A 19,470-nucleotide genomic window follows, 5' to 3' on the forward strand; every position below is an offset into this window, starting at 1 on the left:
TATATCGATATGGATGTCTTAGTCAGTTCTAAAGAAACCTCAAAAAATTCAATTTCCTTTTCTTTGTTATAATTACATTAATAGGTTTTAAATTATGTATGTGAGAGCAAAAGTATCTGCTATGGTGAGAGTGTAAGATAAGTTTATCCTAACCCAAGCGAATGTGTTTTGCAGAAACGATGTTTACCAAGTTTCCACAGAACACCAAAATATGAGGTTTGGGCTTAATGTGATACATGAGCAGCCATGGTAGATATTTTTTCCCAACCCAGTAAAACAAAATATAGAAAATGAATTTTTATTTAATGTTTACAAATTGGTACTTTTTTATCTTTGCCCATAGGCAAGATTATAAGTATCTTCCATGGCCGAGAGTGTAAGATAGGTTCATTCTGACCCGAGCGTAGGGTGTTTTGCGGAAACGAGGTTTACAGAGTTTCCGCAAAACACCCTGCGCGAGGGTCGGGATGAACCTATCTTACACGAGCAGCTATGGTAGATGCTTTTTCTCCCACCTCAGTTAAACAAAATTAAGTAAAAATGTATTTTTTTGCCGGAACTCTTTTGTGCTTAGTGAAAATAATTGCGTACGTATATGCAATAATTAGTGGTTGTCATGGATATTCGCGCAGTGATTCAGAGTATGTAAATGGTCTGATCGGTCTTAAAATAATTCTAAGAAGAGTGAAGCATTATTTCTTGAAAGGTGCGTGAAAACTGTTTTCTGGTGACATTTGAAGCGAGAAATAATTAACTCACGTTCTAAATATTGCCACCAGACAAGGTTTCCATGATGCGCTACAGACGACAGTCTTCAACAAGGGAGGTAATTACAATTTGGTGACCATTAAAAGAAGTTCCATACGGGCATTTTATCTTCGCCCGTGGGCAAGATAAGAATTTCTAGCATGGTTAAATTAATGGATCTACTTATCTGAGGTGGGAGAAAAGGATTTCCAGTATGGTCAAATCAAATATTTGGATCTAACTTATCTGGGGTGAAAGGAAAGTTATTACTACAACATTTTAATTGCATTAAATCAAGCTTTGTATAACTAGAGAAAGATTCCATTTCTAAAACAACCTAATGTTTCCTGTTCTTGACAACACCCACTATACACAGCCCATTATTACCGAGTTCATTACAACCCACATCAGATCAGTAGATTCTCCAGTGTTTCCAACCTTCTTGGCATTATGTTTATGGTGTTGTTCCATTATATTAATTTGTTCGTGACAGTATTACATTAAAATGTAAAGGGAGGAGTTCATAATCAGTTGCTATTCAATAGTAAAAAAAAAAAAAATGTACAGTTGCATCACATGGAAATCTCTTAAAGTGACACTCTTGTTCAAATTGACACTCTTATTCAAAATCAATACAATCATACCCTGTATAAGAAACATACATTTTGAGTGATAAACCATTAACATCTTGCAAAAAAATGCATTCATGGAAAGTATTAATTACTGAAAGCAAGATTGTAACCATGTATAAATAGCTGAAACACAAAAATATTAAATGATTGATGAGTGCTAGAAGATTTACAGTGATCTACTATCGTCTCATTAGGTAGAAATACTGTGTTTTCTGCACTTTTCTTTTAAATTTAACTCAGCATCCTTCATAAGAACCATTGTTTTTGACATTTATTTATCCTTTCTGGTATATTTAAACAATTGTATTAAGTGTGTTTTTTTTCTTTTTTGGGAGTAATAGTGCATCTTTAATGCAATTTTATCGATAATTCTTACATCCAGGTATATTTTTGAATCCATAACACTGCACAAACACAAGATGAACATGTCCAAACACAAGCTCATATATACAGACACATCTCGGACACTCTGTTCACAGCATGACAAAACCAGCACAAGAAAGTTGTTCCTGAGATTCTAACATATAAATCAATGCTCATATACCCTGGAGTGTTACTGTTGTAGCCATTATCATGACAATATGGTAATTAAAGATTTACAGATTTTCTTCTCTCCACAAGTGAGAATGTGGACAGTTAAGAATGTGGACAGTTTAATAATGCTATAATAACAAGCCAACCTTGCAATAACATACAGGGCAACAAACAAATACCTAGTAATAATCAGTTATTAAAGAAGTCCTGATCTCCCCCTCTTCTTTATTAATACAGAATCTTGGGAGTTTACTTGAATTTTTAACATAATAACCAGGGTACCATGTGATATTGTTTTTTTATTGAACTCAATCATTAATCCATGGGTTTTCATATCCTGGTTGAGGCTTCATCAGAATTGAGAGCTCTCCAGATGCTACCAGATGTCCCAGTGCGACACAATCAATTCCCCAGCACTCATATGTTACATGAGCATTATATTAAACCAAGTGGCCCACCAGCTGATGTCTGATTATTTAAGCACTTAAAAAACGACTCAACACTTCATGAGTTTGTAATACACAGGGCTATATAATTGAAAGTGTGGCCACATACTGTAATAGTGGTCAAAACTGAACATTTAGCTATGTTATTCCTCCTCAAGCATATATTCAACCTATAATAAGACAATATGGTTGTACGATAAGCAGTGGTAAGGGCACTTGCTTCTCACCGATAAAATTAGTTAAATTACCAATATGGGCACTGTATCATACATGCCATATTCCCCCGGAATTTCAACCCATCCCCTGGTCCCCTGGTCCCCCGCCGGGGGATCCATATCCCCTGGAATTTAATTATAACTTGCTTAAGGTTGACAGTGGAAAGCATCAATAATATTATGAGTGTGAAATTCCATGAAGGACCATGATGACTAAGTCCAAAAATTATTGTAATTTGAATGTATTTTTGTATTTATTCTTATATTATAAATGTAGATATTGCGCAAATTTTCGTCGAGTAAAAATCCCCTAGTGTAATATCTAAATCCCCTGGAAATCAGACCAAAATCCCCTGGGAAGCCTCTCAGAAATATGGTAAGTTAACATCCAATACAAGCCGCAGTTAACATCCAATACGAGCCGCAGTTAACATCCAATACAAGCCGCAGTTAACATCCAATACAAGCCGATATATAAAAAAATATCAGAAAGTATGGTCATCATTCACAGTGATTATTCACCAGGGGCCATTGCAATAAGATCTTAAATTGAAATGATGTTTGTACCATATTTTTCTTTATTTTGCTACATATTTGTGTAAATTAAACATAGGCAAGCATAAAATGAAGTAACAACTAAGACATAAACTTGGCATCGATGTGTACAATGCATTGAAACTTACTAACTAAAGTACCACATAGTTTACAATTTATTTAAGTTATTTTGTATTTTTCCATTTAAAAAAGATTACTGGGTATGTCTACCAGGTAGAATTCATTCCTTATGCGCGATTGGCTGGTCGGTGTTATCACGTGATATTACCGAGGTAGGTGTATAAGCTTTATTATGTCACCTGATTAGTATAAGCCTTTGAAGTGCAGTGAGAAAGACGCTGGTCTACAATTTTGGCGATGCGGGTTCAAACCCGGTCTCTGACACAATTTTATTTTTACATTTTGGTCCTTTTTTTACAATTATGACATCAAAGCGTAACACATTCTATTAGATAATTGCCCTGAGATTCGTTACAGAAAAAAACATTTTTTTGGTGCCAATCTGTGACATAGTCCATTTAATGAAACAGGCCCCTAGTGTCAGTGTATCTGCTTTTTCTGATGGCTGAAGGACTGACACATACAAAGATATTCTTGGAAAGAACTGCATACAATAGTTGTGTATGGTTAATTATAGGACATGGTGATTTTCTGGAGAATATGACAATCTTAAAAAAAACTGACTAATGAAACCAATTAAACAAATGCATGCTTCCTCTTATAACCTTGTGTACCAGCTTAATGTCTTCCGGAGTTCAGAGTCTGGCATCCACTAATGGAATCGCCAAAGAGATTCACAATTAAGCAATTTAGTTTGTAATAATTGTTTTTCTAGAAGCATGTGCTCTGGCTAGGTTAAAGGTATGTTGCACTCAACACTGCGAAATAAACATTTATTTTAGGGGCTCTAAATAGTTGGCACCAGGTTGGGCCTAGCCTGCCAATGTTATTGTTCAGAACACCAAAAATAAACAGTATCAATTACATAATTACTGTAAAGACTTTAAATTAGAATTATTCATTTAAATTAAATTGAAAGTTTTTTCATGTAAACCTATGTGAACAGTGTCTCAAGTGGCATAATGTACACACAATATTTGTATATAATTTTCATGTGATTCATTTTAAAATAAAGAGCAAAAAAGTGAGCTTACAATAGTATGCTATAATATTTGCTCCTATACAAATTTTATCCTCATTGATAAGTGGTTACAAACTTCCAAAGAGGCAAAATCTATCCATCCAACATCCACCCACTTCACTCCTTGAATGTCACAATACTGATGTAAGCCCATTGAGTCAGCATCAATCTGCTTCCTTCAATCAATGACAATTATTTCCAGAATGGCGCTTCACTTGTGATGTTCGCACAATTAAAAGACATTACACCTTTAAGACAGATTTATTCAGACAATCTCCGACACTCTCAGCTCTGTGATTAAACAACACTTTACAATTCCTGTTAATGTTTCTTTGGATACAGGATTGATGGGACTTGGATCATTCTGATAACGGCTTGAAACCTTGATCAACCTTATAAGAGTTCAGGATTTCTGTGGACCTTTGGTGATCGATAGAAAAGGGAATAAACCACTGATGTTCTTTTTATTTGGCATTTATTGACAGCCACCCAACTATGGGAGTGTTTAATGTTGATTTGATGATATTTGATGTCTATTGCTATAAAACTTACAATGTTTTAATAGAAGAAACAATCATAGAGAACGATGGATAAGTTCTGTGGAAAGTTCATGGAATGTCAGGCTTTACAGTTTAAAGTGACACTCTTATTCAAAATCGATACATACACATGTATAACAAACGTTAATTTTGACTGATAAACCTTTAACTACTTTATACTAAATAATGCATATATGGAAAATATCTATTACTGATAACAAGTTTGTAACCCTCTATTTAATAACAGAAAACGTAAAAATATTAAATGATTGGTGAATGCTAAAATATTTACTGTGATCTACTGTAGTCCCATAAGGTAGAAATACCATGTTTTATGCACAATTCTTTCAAATTAAACTCGGTATCCTTCATAAGAACCATTGTTTTCAACATTTATTCATCCTTTTTGGAATATTAAAACAATAGTATTAATTTTGGTAAATCGTATTTGGAAGTAAGAGTGCATCTTGAAACAAACGCTAAGGATAACATATTGGCACTCTCATTGGATGAGAACAAAAGCGTTTTCCCTCTATTCCATTGACCGTCAATGCCTAAAGACATGAATGGAGTCTGATTGAATGTTGGGATGATAGACAGCTCACAGCACCTCATATATATCACAAAAATCCCAAATTTTGTCCAGGAGGTTTCATTTACTTCTAGACTGGTAAGCCAACTAAGATATCTTAGGGCTTTAGCCACGTTGGAAAAGGTGCTGCAGAAGAGGGTCAGGGTGCTGCATAAGAGGGACAGGGTGCTGCAGAAGAGGGACAGGGTGCTGCAGAAGAGGGACAGGGTGCTGCAGAAGAGGGTCAGGGTGCTGCATAAGAGGGACAGGGTGCTGCATAAGAGGGACAGGGTGCTGCAGAAGAGGGACAGGGTGCTGCATAAGAGGGACAGGGTGCTGCATAAGAGGGACAGGGTGCTGCAGAAGAGGGACAGGGGTGTTGCAGAAGAGGGACAGGGTGCTGCAGAAGAGGGTCAGGGTGCTGCAAAAGAGGGACAGGGTGCTGCAGAAGAGGGACAGGGGTGTTGCAGAAAAGGGACAGGGTGCTGCAGAAGAGGGACAGGGTGCTGCAGAAGAGGGACAGGGGTGCTGCAGAAGAGGGACAGGGTACTGCAGAAGAGGGGTGCTGTAGAAGAGGGACAGGGTGCTGCAGAAGAGGGACAGGGTGCTGCAGAAGAGGGACAGGGTGCTGCAGAAGAGGGACAGGGGTGCTGCAGAAGAGGGACATGGTGCTGCAGAAGAGGGACAGGGGTGATGCAGAAGAGGGACAGGGTGATGCAGAAGAGGGACAGGGTGCTGCAGAAGAGGGACAGGGTATTAAGGGAGAAAAGGGCATCATGCACCAGGCTGTAAAAAACTTGAACATTAGGAATTTCACCCAAAATGTTAGGAATTGTGTTTAATTGAAGTATTTTTGGGTTTAAACCACCAAATGTATCTAGTTTGTATGTATTTATCTTATTTAAAATTCTATTCATTTTTTGAGACTATATTTAGTCTAAAGCATTTAATTCTATGAAGGCAGAAGGGGGCCATGCTGGTGTTCATGGAGTTGGTGTTAGAAGGATGCTACCAAAAAAAGGACAGGGTGCGGCACCCTTCCATAACTCTAAAACCTAAAATCTATGAACACATCCTCTTGTATTTGAAAGATTGTTTCAAGAATCTTAACGACAGTCTGCATATATATATAAAAAATTTCTTCACAATTTTAAAATATTTTGTGCGTGTCTATATCTTGGTAAAACTTTCATTCAATTCACCCGCTGTCTTTGATACTTTCTTAACTTTATACAAAGTTTCCTAGCTATATCATCTCAGACGGTGACCAAATACAGGTGGAATCTTAAATAATTAGCTAAATAACCATGTTTTAAGGACACAATTTTGTGAAGATACATGTTAGTACATTGTAACAGTGATACCAAGGGTATGAAAATACCTATAATTTTCTTACATGAAACAGACAAGCTTAAAATTTATTCTCATTCAAAAAACTCTCCTGAAAACCAATAACTCCAGAGCTGTACCTTGAGAACACTGTCTGGAAGTTTGAGTTTTCCACTCATGATCATCCGCAGACGATCACCCTTAGGATCCATCACAGATTCACTTGTGTGCTCCACTATTCCTCACTGCTTACATCAGACCTGAAAGAGTACACACATAAAAAACGCATACAAAATGATCAAGCATTGTCAAAAATTGATTGTCTGCCTCCAGAGATGAAAATAATAGCTTATGATTTATGAAATTTATCATCGCTAGAAGGAAAAATATAAAGAACTTTTCCTTAAATTAACATGATCCAGTTTCAATTATGAAATCAATGATTGATCGAAGTAACCATCATTGCAAGGAGCTGCTGCTTCACAGATGCAGAAAATGGATTTTTTCCCAATTTCCAGATATTTGTTTCCCAATATGAGTTCTAACTTATAAAAAAAATATATCATGTTTTCGAGAAATTCCCTTTGATCTTGTTCATTTATTTTCGGCCTCGCAGAACGTGCCGTAAATTGTCCACATGCAATAGGGCAAAGTTTTTTACAACCTTGACTCGTTAAAGAAATGGTGTCTAGCAAATTAATATTATGCAGTAATTATTATGTGAAATCGCTTAAAGGAAAGGCACTGCAATCGTGATCATTGTTTGATTAGTTTAAAAAACCTGAGAAAACTTACTTGGTGACCACTAACCAAACTCACATGTGCCCATAATTTGATTGTGGAGGTAGTAAAAACAACACAGGGTAAAACTCTCTTTTCATCAAAATACTTGTCAAAATGTTATTTTACCAACTTTAGTTCTTTGAAAACATTGTAGTTACGATTGTCATCCAGAACTGCAAAAATAGACAAGAAAATGGCCTTTCCAAAAAAAGATTTAACTGTAAATTTATGGCTAATTACCCACAGTATTAATGTTTATTTTTTTAGATGGGGGTTCAGGCTTCCTAAATTTGCTTATAATACAAATAAACTTTATAATTTGTGAATTTTTCTTTTAATTAAAAGACTGGTCATGAAAAGGCAGATGCAGAGCTGTCTGATTCACTTAAGATATCAATCCTCAGCCACTTGTCCTGAAACCTGGACCTTTTCCCAGATTAATGTTCTCATGCGAATAAGTCTAACTAAGGGACAGCTAAGTGACATAGAATTGGATGAATTGATTGACATGTTACAAAATGCACAAAACAGGGAACTGATATTGTGATTATATAGAAATGTTTTGATTGAATTGGCACTTGCTATTAGTTTTAAAACCCACAATAAATGATAACATTCAATATTTGTCTTCAATTTGGGATGAACCTGGGTTTTAAAAATGTACAGAATAAAGCATTTCCTAACATGTGCCGATCGATCTCCAAAAATTGCTATTTGCACTCGAAAAACAATAACAATACCTTTCATAGACCAAAACAAGGTATCAGATGAGATTTGCATGAAAGAAAATGGTACAAAATCTTAGTTTTGAAGAATAAAGTGCATGGAGTGAGTCAGTAAGCCTAGTAAGAACGTGCTTTGTTTTCACGACATCATTTTCATATCAAAAAGCATCATCGTAACCAAGCATTTGCTCTTCGTTCGGTGCACAAGGTCATTTCTACAAAATATTGCAGTGTTCTGCCAAGGACGCGCCCTTGCGCCATTGGCGCAGAAAAAATCAGGATGGCGCAACGAAATACCTGTTGACGGGCCGATCGGCGCGCCCGTTTTTTAAAAAGCCGTTTTGACTTAATCATATTTTTAAAGAGCTGTTTTGACTTAATCGATTCCTTTTTCAGAAGTTTTACAGCACAGCATTCATTCGATAAAACAATGATTTTCATTGGTCCGTATACGTCTAACTATCCAACCACGAGGGGTAGTATGTTTTTTTTACCAAATTCAGTGTCATCATGGCTGAGAAAAAGAAAACAACTCAAATTAGAGGGGGGAGATATAAACAAATTCAATTTCAATGAGGCCCTGGCGCATTAGAGGAATGCAAAACAGAGGAAAATGTTCCTGGCTGGGGAGGGTTATAATTTAGGGGATTTGTCCGCGGATTCGCGGAATTCCGCGTATCTAATGGCCCAAAGGATCCCCCCCTCCAAAAAAAAAAGGAAAAAAAAAGAATAAATAAATAATTTTTTTTTTTTTTTTGCTGATTAAAAATGATATACTAGTGGGCTTTTGGGCCAGTTTTTCTTCTACGGCGGTCTGCTTTTGACCCCAAAAGTGCCCTAATGACCGAAATGGTTTCAGCCCTCCTGCTGCCAGGTCAATCACATCCCTGATAAAGCATAACAACACATTGACATGTGAAACTGTTCATTAACATATATCATTGTGTCTCATTTGTGCCATGTTTACAGTTTTTTTTCTAAATGTTAAATTGATCTGTCCAATATTTGAGAACACTGATGACATGTGGATGTTACACCATGTATATAATGGGTAAATAAAATACTTTCATTCAAAAGTTTTCATTTTTCCCCTGGAAAAGGTCATGGCCCTTCACTTTTGAAAATGGCCCCTAATTTTCATGACTGCTGGGCCATTCGGCCCCATCTTTTTCAGTCCTTGGCAGAACACTGAATATTGTTTTAACATACCGTAAATGACTGGTTATTAGATGCACTTTTTCCCCTCAGATTTCAATGTAAAAAAAAATGCCTGCGTCTTACAACCAGTAACAAGCTTTTGACATTTTTTTCTGAGGTCGATTTCAGGCCGAAAGTTTGTTTAGATTCATGCAAAAAGGGATATCACTCGCGTCATATTGATCGAGTTTATACAGGTTAAAGCGGCAGTTGACAATCGGGATATGGTGTATCGTAAGATGTTTATTATTTTTAAAAATATTCAATATTATTTTGTATATAACAATAATTAAACATGCATATAAAGAGGCAAAGCTGTGCACTGTCGAAATATTTTTTGTCAGTGGTATAAGGTGTGAAAAACTGCCTGAAGCAATTTAACATACCAAGAGTACAAACTGTTGCAATAATGGTCTGTTTTTTTCGTACTTTGCCAGGTTCTTTATACTTTCCTGTAGCTGTTGACATTTTGGGAAAAAACACGTACATAATACGGTTTTTGCTTAACAAAACTTTTCATTCTCGGCAGGTTATCGTTTATGATACACAGTCAGAAAAAATATTTTGCTTTGTGTTAGTATTGTATGGTTTAAAATAACCATTGCCATTTTCACGAAAAGCAAAAATTTCATCACTGTCAACAAACATGGTGGTGGATATTGGCAGACGTTTTTTAACATTTTTTCTATGCATACTTAAACCCAAAACATAGATTAAAAGATTTTTTCCAAGATTTTCACAGATTTTTTAGCCTGCGTCTTATGACCCCTATTGTCTCATAACCAGTCATTTACGGTACATATGGAAAAACATGTATATACTCATCAAATTGAGGATGTTTTTACTCCTAACAAAGGACCAGGAAACCTGGACGCATCTGACATTACTCCCCTTGAGCTCTTTTGTAAATGATGGTCAGGATGACCGGCATATTTTGAGACAACTAATAAGCTTAAGGGTACCTAATAGGGAAATGTATGCAAAAAGCTTTTGTCTCTTTGCGGAGTATTTGCTATAGCAGTAGTTATTCAATCCCACATCAATATTTGATGTCACGAAACATCAACAAACATTGGCCATTTCAGATATGGAAGCATGATGTTGACTGCCAGTGATAAACGAGTTCATATGATGCATCCCTAACAGCATTTTAATACAACTGTCTTGATTGGTTCTTGGTTTCCAACAAGGCAGAATCAGAATCAACAGCACTCAATATGGTTCGGCTTTGGTGTCAAAATGGCATACATGCCATTTCCCCCGGCGGGGGAAAAAATCCACCGGAATTTCGATCCATCCCCCGGTCTCCCGGCAGGAGGTAAAAATCCGCCGGAATTTAAAAAAGAGATTTTACATCAGGCAATAATGACAAAGTGAAACCACAGTATGTGAGTGAAACTGAATGTAAAGAAACTACTCCTCAAGGGTGAAAATACTGTTTAAAAAAGGTTTGATAAATGCCAAAAGGAAACCTTTGCCAAAAGGAAACCTTAACAACAAGTGATCAATTAATTTGAAGTAATGATCAAAGGCAAAGAAATATTACTATTTTGGAAAAGGAAGAAATTAATAATATTCATTCCATTCTCTTAGTGTCTGAACGTCATCATAGCTGATAGTATTAAGCAGAATTTTTTAAAAGACTTTGGAGAAAGGTAAATTTAATTTACAGTATGACATAACAGTGTATCATAAGAATATGATAAATCATGACATAAAATAATTCCGTATAATGAAAAAGTTAGAGGTTTTCATAGCAAAATATATGTGAATACATTTTTTCGTACTTGCATCTAAAAATACTTTGAAATTTTGCCAACTTAAACCTGCTAAAAAAATCCCCCTGAATACTACCAAAATCCCCCTAAATTTCAGCCTTTCTGAACAAATCCCCCTGAATGGTCTCCAGAAAATATGGCATGTATGAAATGGCCACGATGTTGAAATATTTAAAATGCCAAACCAGGAAAGAAGTGAAAACCCTCTGATGATGAAAAAAAAACAGAAATATGGTTGTTTTTGTGAATTCAATCAGGAAAACATAACCAGTTGATGATCACTTTCCTATACCATTAAATGACATGTTTATTCAGACAGGCTAAAATTTCCAACGTGCTTGTCAGGTGGGTAGGTAAAATTGTACAATATCGGGAAGACTGAGGCCTGGAAATTTGAACATGTTTTAATGCTTTAAGCTAAAAAATAAATTGCTTAAGGTGATATTAAGCAGCGATCAGGAGATTTCGAAAGCCCTACATAACAACCTAACATATCTGTTTAATGTGAATTGAAAATGGGGTCATACCATCAAGCCTGATAAATACAGTATTACTTCCTCCTTGGCAGTTAAGTACTTATATATAAAAAAAACTAACAGCATATTAATAACTATTAATTGTCAGCAAAGTGTATTGAAGCATTGGTTTACACATAAAAGGCACTAAATTCGGGGCAGGAATGTGTTCTTATTGTCTTATTTGTCCTTATTTGGCAATAAAACCCTTTCCCCACCCACTTCCAGTGCATGGATACCAAACCAGTCTGGACATGCATATGTTAAACATAAAATGTTATCAATATCGAAGGTCTTGATAGCCGAAAATGAAACTGACTTGCAATTATTCCTCATGTCGGGTTTTAATCGAAGCGGGATGTAGACATATTGTGAATAATGGGTCTGTGACGAGAAAAATAAATTTCTTCTCTCCAGCGTAGATTCTCGATAGGGTAAACGGATTTGATTGGTCGACGATTGTTTCCGGTAATCATTTAAGTGTATGGTAAAAGAGAAATTGTCGTTGTTGGATATCGGTCACGAGCAACCATATTTCATCACGACTTTAAAACTAGACAGCGAATCCAGCAACATTTTTTCAACTTATTGTGTAACGCACCGGATGTTCAATCGGTGTTGTAGAGTTTAAGTGGATCACTCTCATATATAATTTTGCTAATGCTACTGGAGCCAATGATTAGATTGGTTTAATGTTCAACAAGAATTATCCAAATTATAAAGTTAAATTTTGCTCCATTGGTTAAAACTGACACTCTTATTCAAAATCAATACAAACACATTTATAACAAACATAAATTTTGAGTGATAAACCTCTAACTACTTACTAAATAATGCATTTATGGGAAATATGAATTACTTATTACAATATTATAACCATGTATTTCGTAGCTGAAAACGCAAAATTATTAAATGATTGGTAAATGCTAAAATGAAATAACATGTTTTCTGCACATTTCTTTCAAATTAAACTCAATATCCTTCATAAGAACCATTGTTTTCGACATTTGTGCATCCTTTTTGATATATTAAAACAATTGAATTAATGTGTTTAATCTTTTTTTTGGAGTAAAAGTGCATTTTTTAAATCTTTATAACTGCAATAAAAACTAACCTCTCTTGCAAGAGCTTTAATGCCTAAACTGACAATGATAAACATATGGATCTTCGTCAGAGCACATATCGCAATGCTCTGAGGTCAATGCAGGTTTAATGTGACATTCCCAAAAGCATGGATGCTTGAGTCGATGCTTATTAGACCGTAAAATCACATAACCTGGAAGCATCAATGTGTATTGTAGCTTGTCATTATTTGGAAGGATATTATTCGTAATGTATTTATATCGGAATTCCCGAAGTTTCCTATCTTTTGTTAGTTACCTAGTGGTTAAGCTTCCGCCTACGGAGCGGGAGGTCGTGGGTTCGATCCCTGGCCTCGTCATACCAAAATACGTTAAAAGTTGGTACAAGTAGCTCCCTTGCCAGGCGCTCGGCATTTAAAGGGTAATGCTTGGAAAAGTGGTGTACTCAGTAATGGTTTAATCCAGGAAAGTTGTACCCCGTGTATCATTGCTTTATACCGAGCACGTAAAAGAACCAAGGGGTATCTTCGAAAAAGAGCTAGGGGATAGCACCCGGACCTTCGTAACCTTTTCATTTCGTAACCGCTCATTGTTGTTCATTTCGTCACCATTGTGTTAGTCAATCCGAAACCGTTAAGAAATCAAATGGTCATATCGTAACCGTTGGCTCCTATACGATGAAGTAATTTAATAACATTTGAGTTTACAAAAATAAGTATACTTAAGTATGAAACATAAAAATTTAAAGTTAAATCTGGTATTTTTATTCCTGCTTTATTCTTAATAGTGTAATGCGATTCGCCAATTAACTCTGAAACTATGACAAATAGAAACATTCAAACTAGCTAGTTTTTTATGTTGCGAAGGAAATATTATAAGAAGGCTGAGTATTAAATGTAATATTTTTTTTAATTCATAGATGTTTTACCATTGAGACGAATTGTGATGCAACCTTTAGCCAATATTTTAAATATATAGACCATATAACTTTAGACTTTTATTTAGTTGTGTATTGGACATATTTTATTGATCAAAGAACCCACGCTTTGATCAATGATGCCATTTTTTTTTAATTTCGTAGAAGTATTGTAAAATGTAGTGAGTTTGCCGAATGCACTTTTTATATGCTTATTGTATTAAAAATGTGCTGATATGTTTAATTTTGTATCGTGTTATTGGAAATTAATACCATAACTAATAATTTTAGGCTGTTTTTGTCGGTTTCGGTTATACAGTATGCAGAATGGAATATGGATCAATTGAGAAAAGAACAGAACAAAATTATGGTAGTTTAACAATTTATTTCGAATTTATCATGATATATATATAGGCTTTAGAGGTAAGCATTGCTAAGACAAAAATTGTGGTATTTCGCAAAAGGGGTGGTACAAAACGAAATGAGACTTGGATATATGGAAATGAAAACGTTGAGATTGTTAACGATTTTAACTATTTAGGCGTTACGTTGAATTATACTGGTAATTTTAATCTTAATACCCAAACACTGTACGGTAAAGGTTTAAAGGCAATGAACACGTTGTTGTCTAATTTAAAAAGGTATAAATGTAAACCAAGGCTAGCACTGCAGTTATTTGATGCCTTTGTTTCATCTATTATTACATATGGTTGTGAAATATGGGGATTTACAAAATCTGCACAGTTGGAGAAGATACATTTGAAGTTTTGCAAATCTATACTTGGGGTTAGACAAATAACATCCAACGCTGCTATATATGGTGAATTGGTGAATTGGGTAGATACCCGTTACATATTAATAGATATATATACGGATTTTAAAATACTGGTTTAAACTTAAGAAAAGTGATAATATAGTTATTCAATCGGGCATTGAAGATGCTATGTCAGATATTGATAATGATAAATCAAACTGGTTTAGTAATGTGAAGAACCTTCTTACACGATATGGATTTTATTATGTATGGTGTGATGATTCACAGATAAACGAAAACCATTTTATTTGTATTTTTAAACAACGTCTTATAGACGAATATTTACAGCAATGGCAACGAAATGTCAACGAAAATGGTATTTTAACTTTGTATAGAGAACTAAAAACCTCATTTGAATTTGAATATTATTTAGAAAATATCGCGTCAAGAAGACTGAGAATTGCTATTACAAAATTACGTATTTGTTCCCATAATCTAAGAATACATACTGGTAGATATGATAGACTTGAAAGAAACTTGCGTCATTGTCAATTATGTGATTCTAATGAATTAGAAGATGAGTATCACTTTATGTTTAAGTGTTCATTATATGTTATGTTAAGACAAACTTATATTAAACGTTATTACAGAGTTAGACCTAGTATGTTTGAACTTGTTCAGCTATTAAATACACAAAATAAATCTGAAGCATTTATGTTAGGTAAATATATATCGGAAGCATTTAAGATTCGTAATACTTTATTAATGAATATATAAACCATATCATTAATTGTTCATCGTAATAAGTAGTTTTTTTATTGATTTTTTACATTATCATTTAGAATATTTAAATCACGTTTTACCTTTAAGTTATGATATTCAATTTTATTGTCGTCATGCATTCAATTATATATTGAAAATGATTATTCCAACATGTATACATATACAAATGTCAAATAAAAACCTTGTACTAACTTTGATGATTGCAATAACACTTTTTTCAGTTCATCATTGTATGTCAATAATACTAGTCGCTATCAGCTTAGTTTAGTTGTAATGCTGATATGTTTATATGTTTATATGAAAACATAACACACATACTGTTAAATTTACGTGTTATAGAATATATTATGTTCTGTATACTTTTTAGTTTGATAGATTTGTGATTTACAATTCCAGTTCATCCTTAAAAAAAGTTGATTATAATATTTATTTAATATTTCACACTACACTGTATAATTGTAATTGTAATATATTTATTATGTATATGAAACAGAAAAAAAACTATATATATATATATATATATATTTAATTACTATTGAGTGACGTAAATTATTGGCTTGTTATTAGCGAGAATTTGAGTAATGTCTCCCAATTGGTGTCTTGGTTGGTAACTGGACAATTCGGCACCAAACGAATTCGGCATAGTCAATTTGGCACCAACACATTCGGCACCCCGTCGACTCGGCACCATAAAGCATAGTCAATTCGGCACAAAATTCAAATTATCTTTAACTCAACTGTTCTCACTTGCATTCGTTATATGGTTCGTTTATTTCAATTAATGATTTAATCTACCTTTCAAAAAACATTCGATCATCCAATATGAGTATCATGTATCTTTTTTTTCAGTAATAACAGATGGCCCAAGATTATGAACATTCTTATTTTAATAGCATACGCATACATTTGTTTATTGGGTTATATTTTGCTTCTTATTTTTTTAACTATAATTAACGTCAGTAAAACGCTTGGACTGTGGGTAAGTAATGATTACAAGACACGTTCATTGTCAAAAATTTAATTCAAAATTTAAAGGCAATTAATAAATTATCATAAATAGTCATTTGCAAATACAATTTTTAGTTAATAATTGAATATACATGAAAGTTTGCAAAGATTGGATCTTGAGCTGATCTTCCCTCGAGACGTAAGTTTCTTCGTGAAGCTCAAACGTAACACCAAATGGATCTGAAATGAATGGGTAAAAACATGAAACAATGTTAAGCCTATTTTCTCCATTTCGATTTTGAGATGTCAGCGAACATTTGGCTGTTTGAAATCTAGGAGGTATACTTAAATGCTTTATTTTGTAGTATTTGAAATGAATGCATATTTTCTTATTATAAAACAAATTATTTAATATATAACTTTGTCTTGTGACAATTATAATGTACTTTGATTTTTGTTAGTACATAAAGAGTGATATTCCGCGGTAGTTTGTTTTATCTTTAACTTTAATGTTATGTTATGGCACTACAATTGTTCATTATAGTTGCACATAATGTTAAGTCGGTGCAGCTGAACGATAATGCTACTAAAATATATAATGCTTTATTTAACAAGTTGGGATTTAGATTTTTGCTTACCTTCGCAGTGACGATAGCAAGACTACTCGCACACAGTCCAGCAAGAGTTGGCCTTCCACTGGTCGTCTATGTATTCACAGAGAATCTCAAATTTGGGGGGTTGATGCCTTTTTCAGAAGACGACGGAACGCGGTCTCTATGCGTTATCGTCGGCATTTATACATGATTCCCTTTCCGGAATATTTTCTTCGCATGGCCCGCACACAAACGAACATGTCTCAGCTCCATCTGTAGTTTAAAACAGATAAAACATAATTATTTTTATGTATTTCTATATAGTATAACATATGTGTATGCAGAAAAGAAAACACATGAATAACAAGTACGTAAACTAAAACAATCACTTATTATACTAACAAAATACCCATTGGAAGTTTTTATGCTTTTATGAATAATTGTTTTTCTTGAAGAACATTTAAACCCTTAATGCTTAAATACATGAGCAAAAAATAAAATAAAACGGTGCCGAATTATCTTGGTATCCAGTCGGATGGTGCCGAATTAGCGGTGCCGAATTAACTTAGTGCCGAAAAGGTATGTATGCCGAATTCGTTTGGTGCCGAATTGTCCGGAAACCTCTTGGTTGCTGTGCCATATACATTCAGGTTCGAACAATACACTTAACGAGGTGCTAAGTGTACCATTTATCATCTCGTTAACTGATGGTTACCATGACCATTTGATTTTTTGACGATTACGAATTGTCTAACAGAATGGTTACGAAATAAACAAGATTCAGCGATTACGAAATGGTAAAGTTACGAAATGACCAGACTTCCTTGTAACCCACCACTATCTCTTCAGCGTGCTGTACCTTTAGCAAAAACAAAGGACCTCGTTGGAAATAAGTGCTTGCACTTTCACATGTTATCATTGACCGCAATGTCTAAAGAAATACAGATTGTGTGTACACATTTTCCCATTGTATAGAGTTTAGTTCAAATTGAGATTTTTTTCTCTATTAATAGTTTCAGGTTTAATTTGTATAATAAAATGCTTGTAGACTGTTTTACTTATTTTTGTAGTTTCCTCAATTTTATCTATAAAGTAAGTTGGTGTGTTATATGATGTGCCTTCAATTTTTAACCGGGGTTTTCCGGTCATCATGAATACGTACTGCGGATTAAAGCAAAAAACAACAACTACTGTGACCCAAGATCGTTTAGTCTCGATAAGTCGTTTAAATCGTATTTTTTTTGTAGTCATACAATTAATGATCGACGTATTTTACACCCCCTTTCATGCCATTATTTGTAAAAAAGGTTTTATTATAAGGTAGTCTTATTTTGCTGTTGTTCCATATTCATTCTTTTGTTACTATCGCAGCATTCATCTTAAATGTAAATGATGCCCATGCTTGTATAACGTCTAAAAGAAAAACAGACATGAATTGAAGATTTTGAATGGTTTTCAGATCCAAATAACTTTTGGATTGTTTGTTAAACAGTATTCTTTTTATCCAACTTCCTTTAATTGCTTTTGTACAAAAACATATATGCTGAGCATTTTTAAACCAACATTTTATCATTTGATACTTTAATACTTTGATATTTATCGGGTTTTCCATTCCATAAGAATTTGTACATTGTGTTTTTGTATCCGTTCATAAACATGGCTCAGATGTTGTTTCCAATATATTAAGTGGAAACAAAAGTTTCGGGTACGCAAATGTTTTGTTTTTATTACAGTGATTTTGCCAAGTAGAAAACTACCCTTTTTTCATTTTTCAAGACATGCCACAAATTCTTAAAGTTACCCTTTCCTCCTCGACTGTGCCGTTGGTAAATGTTATGCTAACGCAGAGGTTTGTGTGATTTGCCAGTTGTATATCCTACCAAACGATATATCAGTGTATTTTAGTGGACCTAATCGTAAAATTGGCTGTATTTAATGGTAACCCTGATTTATATCCAAAATTGTTTAGACTAATCATAAGGTCACCGAAAGTTTTTTGTGTTCCACCCATGAGGAAACTGGTGTCAAACGCAAATAAATTTTGTTTCAGTTCTGTACGTGTTATATAAATGTATACCTTTAATATCCTTAATGGTATTGATGTCGAATAGGAGTCGTCCCTGGCATACATCTTTTTTTAAGTTAAAAAAATAGATAGGTAGCTGTTGTTGGTTGTAGCCTTTGCATTTTTATAAAATAATCAAACCCATTTTAAATCATTATATTTCATAAAATGCATACGTGTTGCGCGAAACGGGACTGCATTCATGAAACACAATCATGTTTTTCATGGTTGGTCAGAGCGAATATTTTCAGAACAATCAGACACACTCGGCTAATACTTAAAATATATATTCAATAGACAATAGAACATCCAGAGCTTTCCGAGACGACCAACTTAATTATAATGATCGCCTTTTTAGTTGACAACTCTACAACCATTTATGTAATTACAACTGCCGTTTTGACAGGCGATACTATTTCCCGGTCCCGGTCTCATCCGGTCCCGGTCTCCTCTGGTCTATTTTATAGTTGCTATCGGGCGTGACCGAGAATGTGTGAATGACCGCGGGGGGTAAAAGGATTACAAAATATTACAGTTGATTAAAACATTAGATATTTGATGATAATTATTTCACCATTTATTTCATATTTTATATCAATAAAACAAATAATAAATTTAAGCA

At 34.4% G+C, this 19,470-nt stretch overlaps 1 protein-coding gene across 1 annotated transcript in view; it reads right to left on the minus strand.

Annotated features, from left to right (window-relative positions):
• Positions 1–12,162, minus strand: part of LOC128236162 (G patch domain-containing protein 8-like) — a 38,263-nt gene extending 26,101 nt beyond the window's left edge. The window contains exons 1-2 of the mRNA XM_052951046.1: positions 12,027–12,162; positions 6,850–6,969 (exon numbers count right to left, since the gene is read on the minus strand). Of these exons, the coding sequence (XP_052807006.1) occupies positions 6,850–6,921 (72 nt within the window). The 5' untranslated portion in view covers positions 6,922–6,969; positions 12,027–12,162. The remainder of the gene's footprint in view (positions 1–6,849; positions 6,970–12,026) is intronic.
• Positions 12,163–19,470: the final 7,308 nt, after the last annotated feature.

Source organism: Mya arenaria, chromosome 5 (genome assembly GCF_026914265.1).
Source record: "Mya arenaria isolate MELC-2E11 chromosome 5, ASM2691426v1".
Taxonomy (NCBI): domain Eukaryota; kingdom Metazoa; phylum Mollusca; class Bivalvia; order Myida; family Myidae; genus Mya; species Mya arenaria.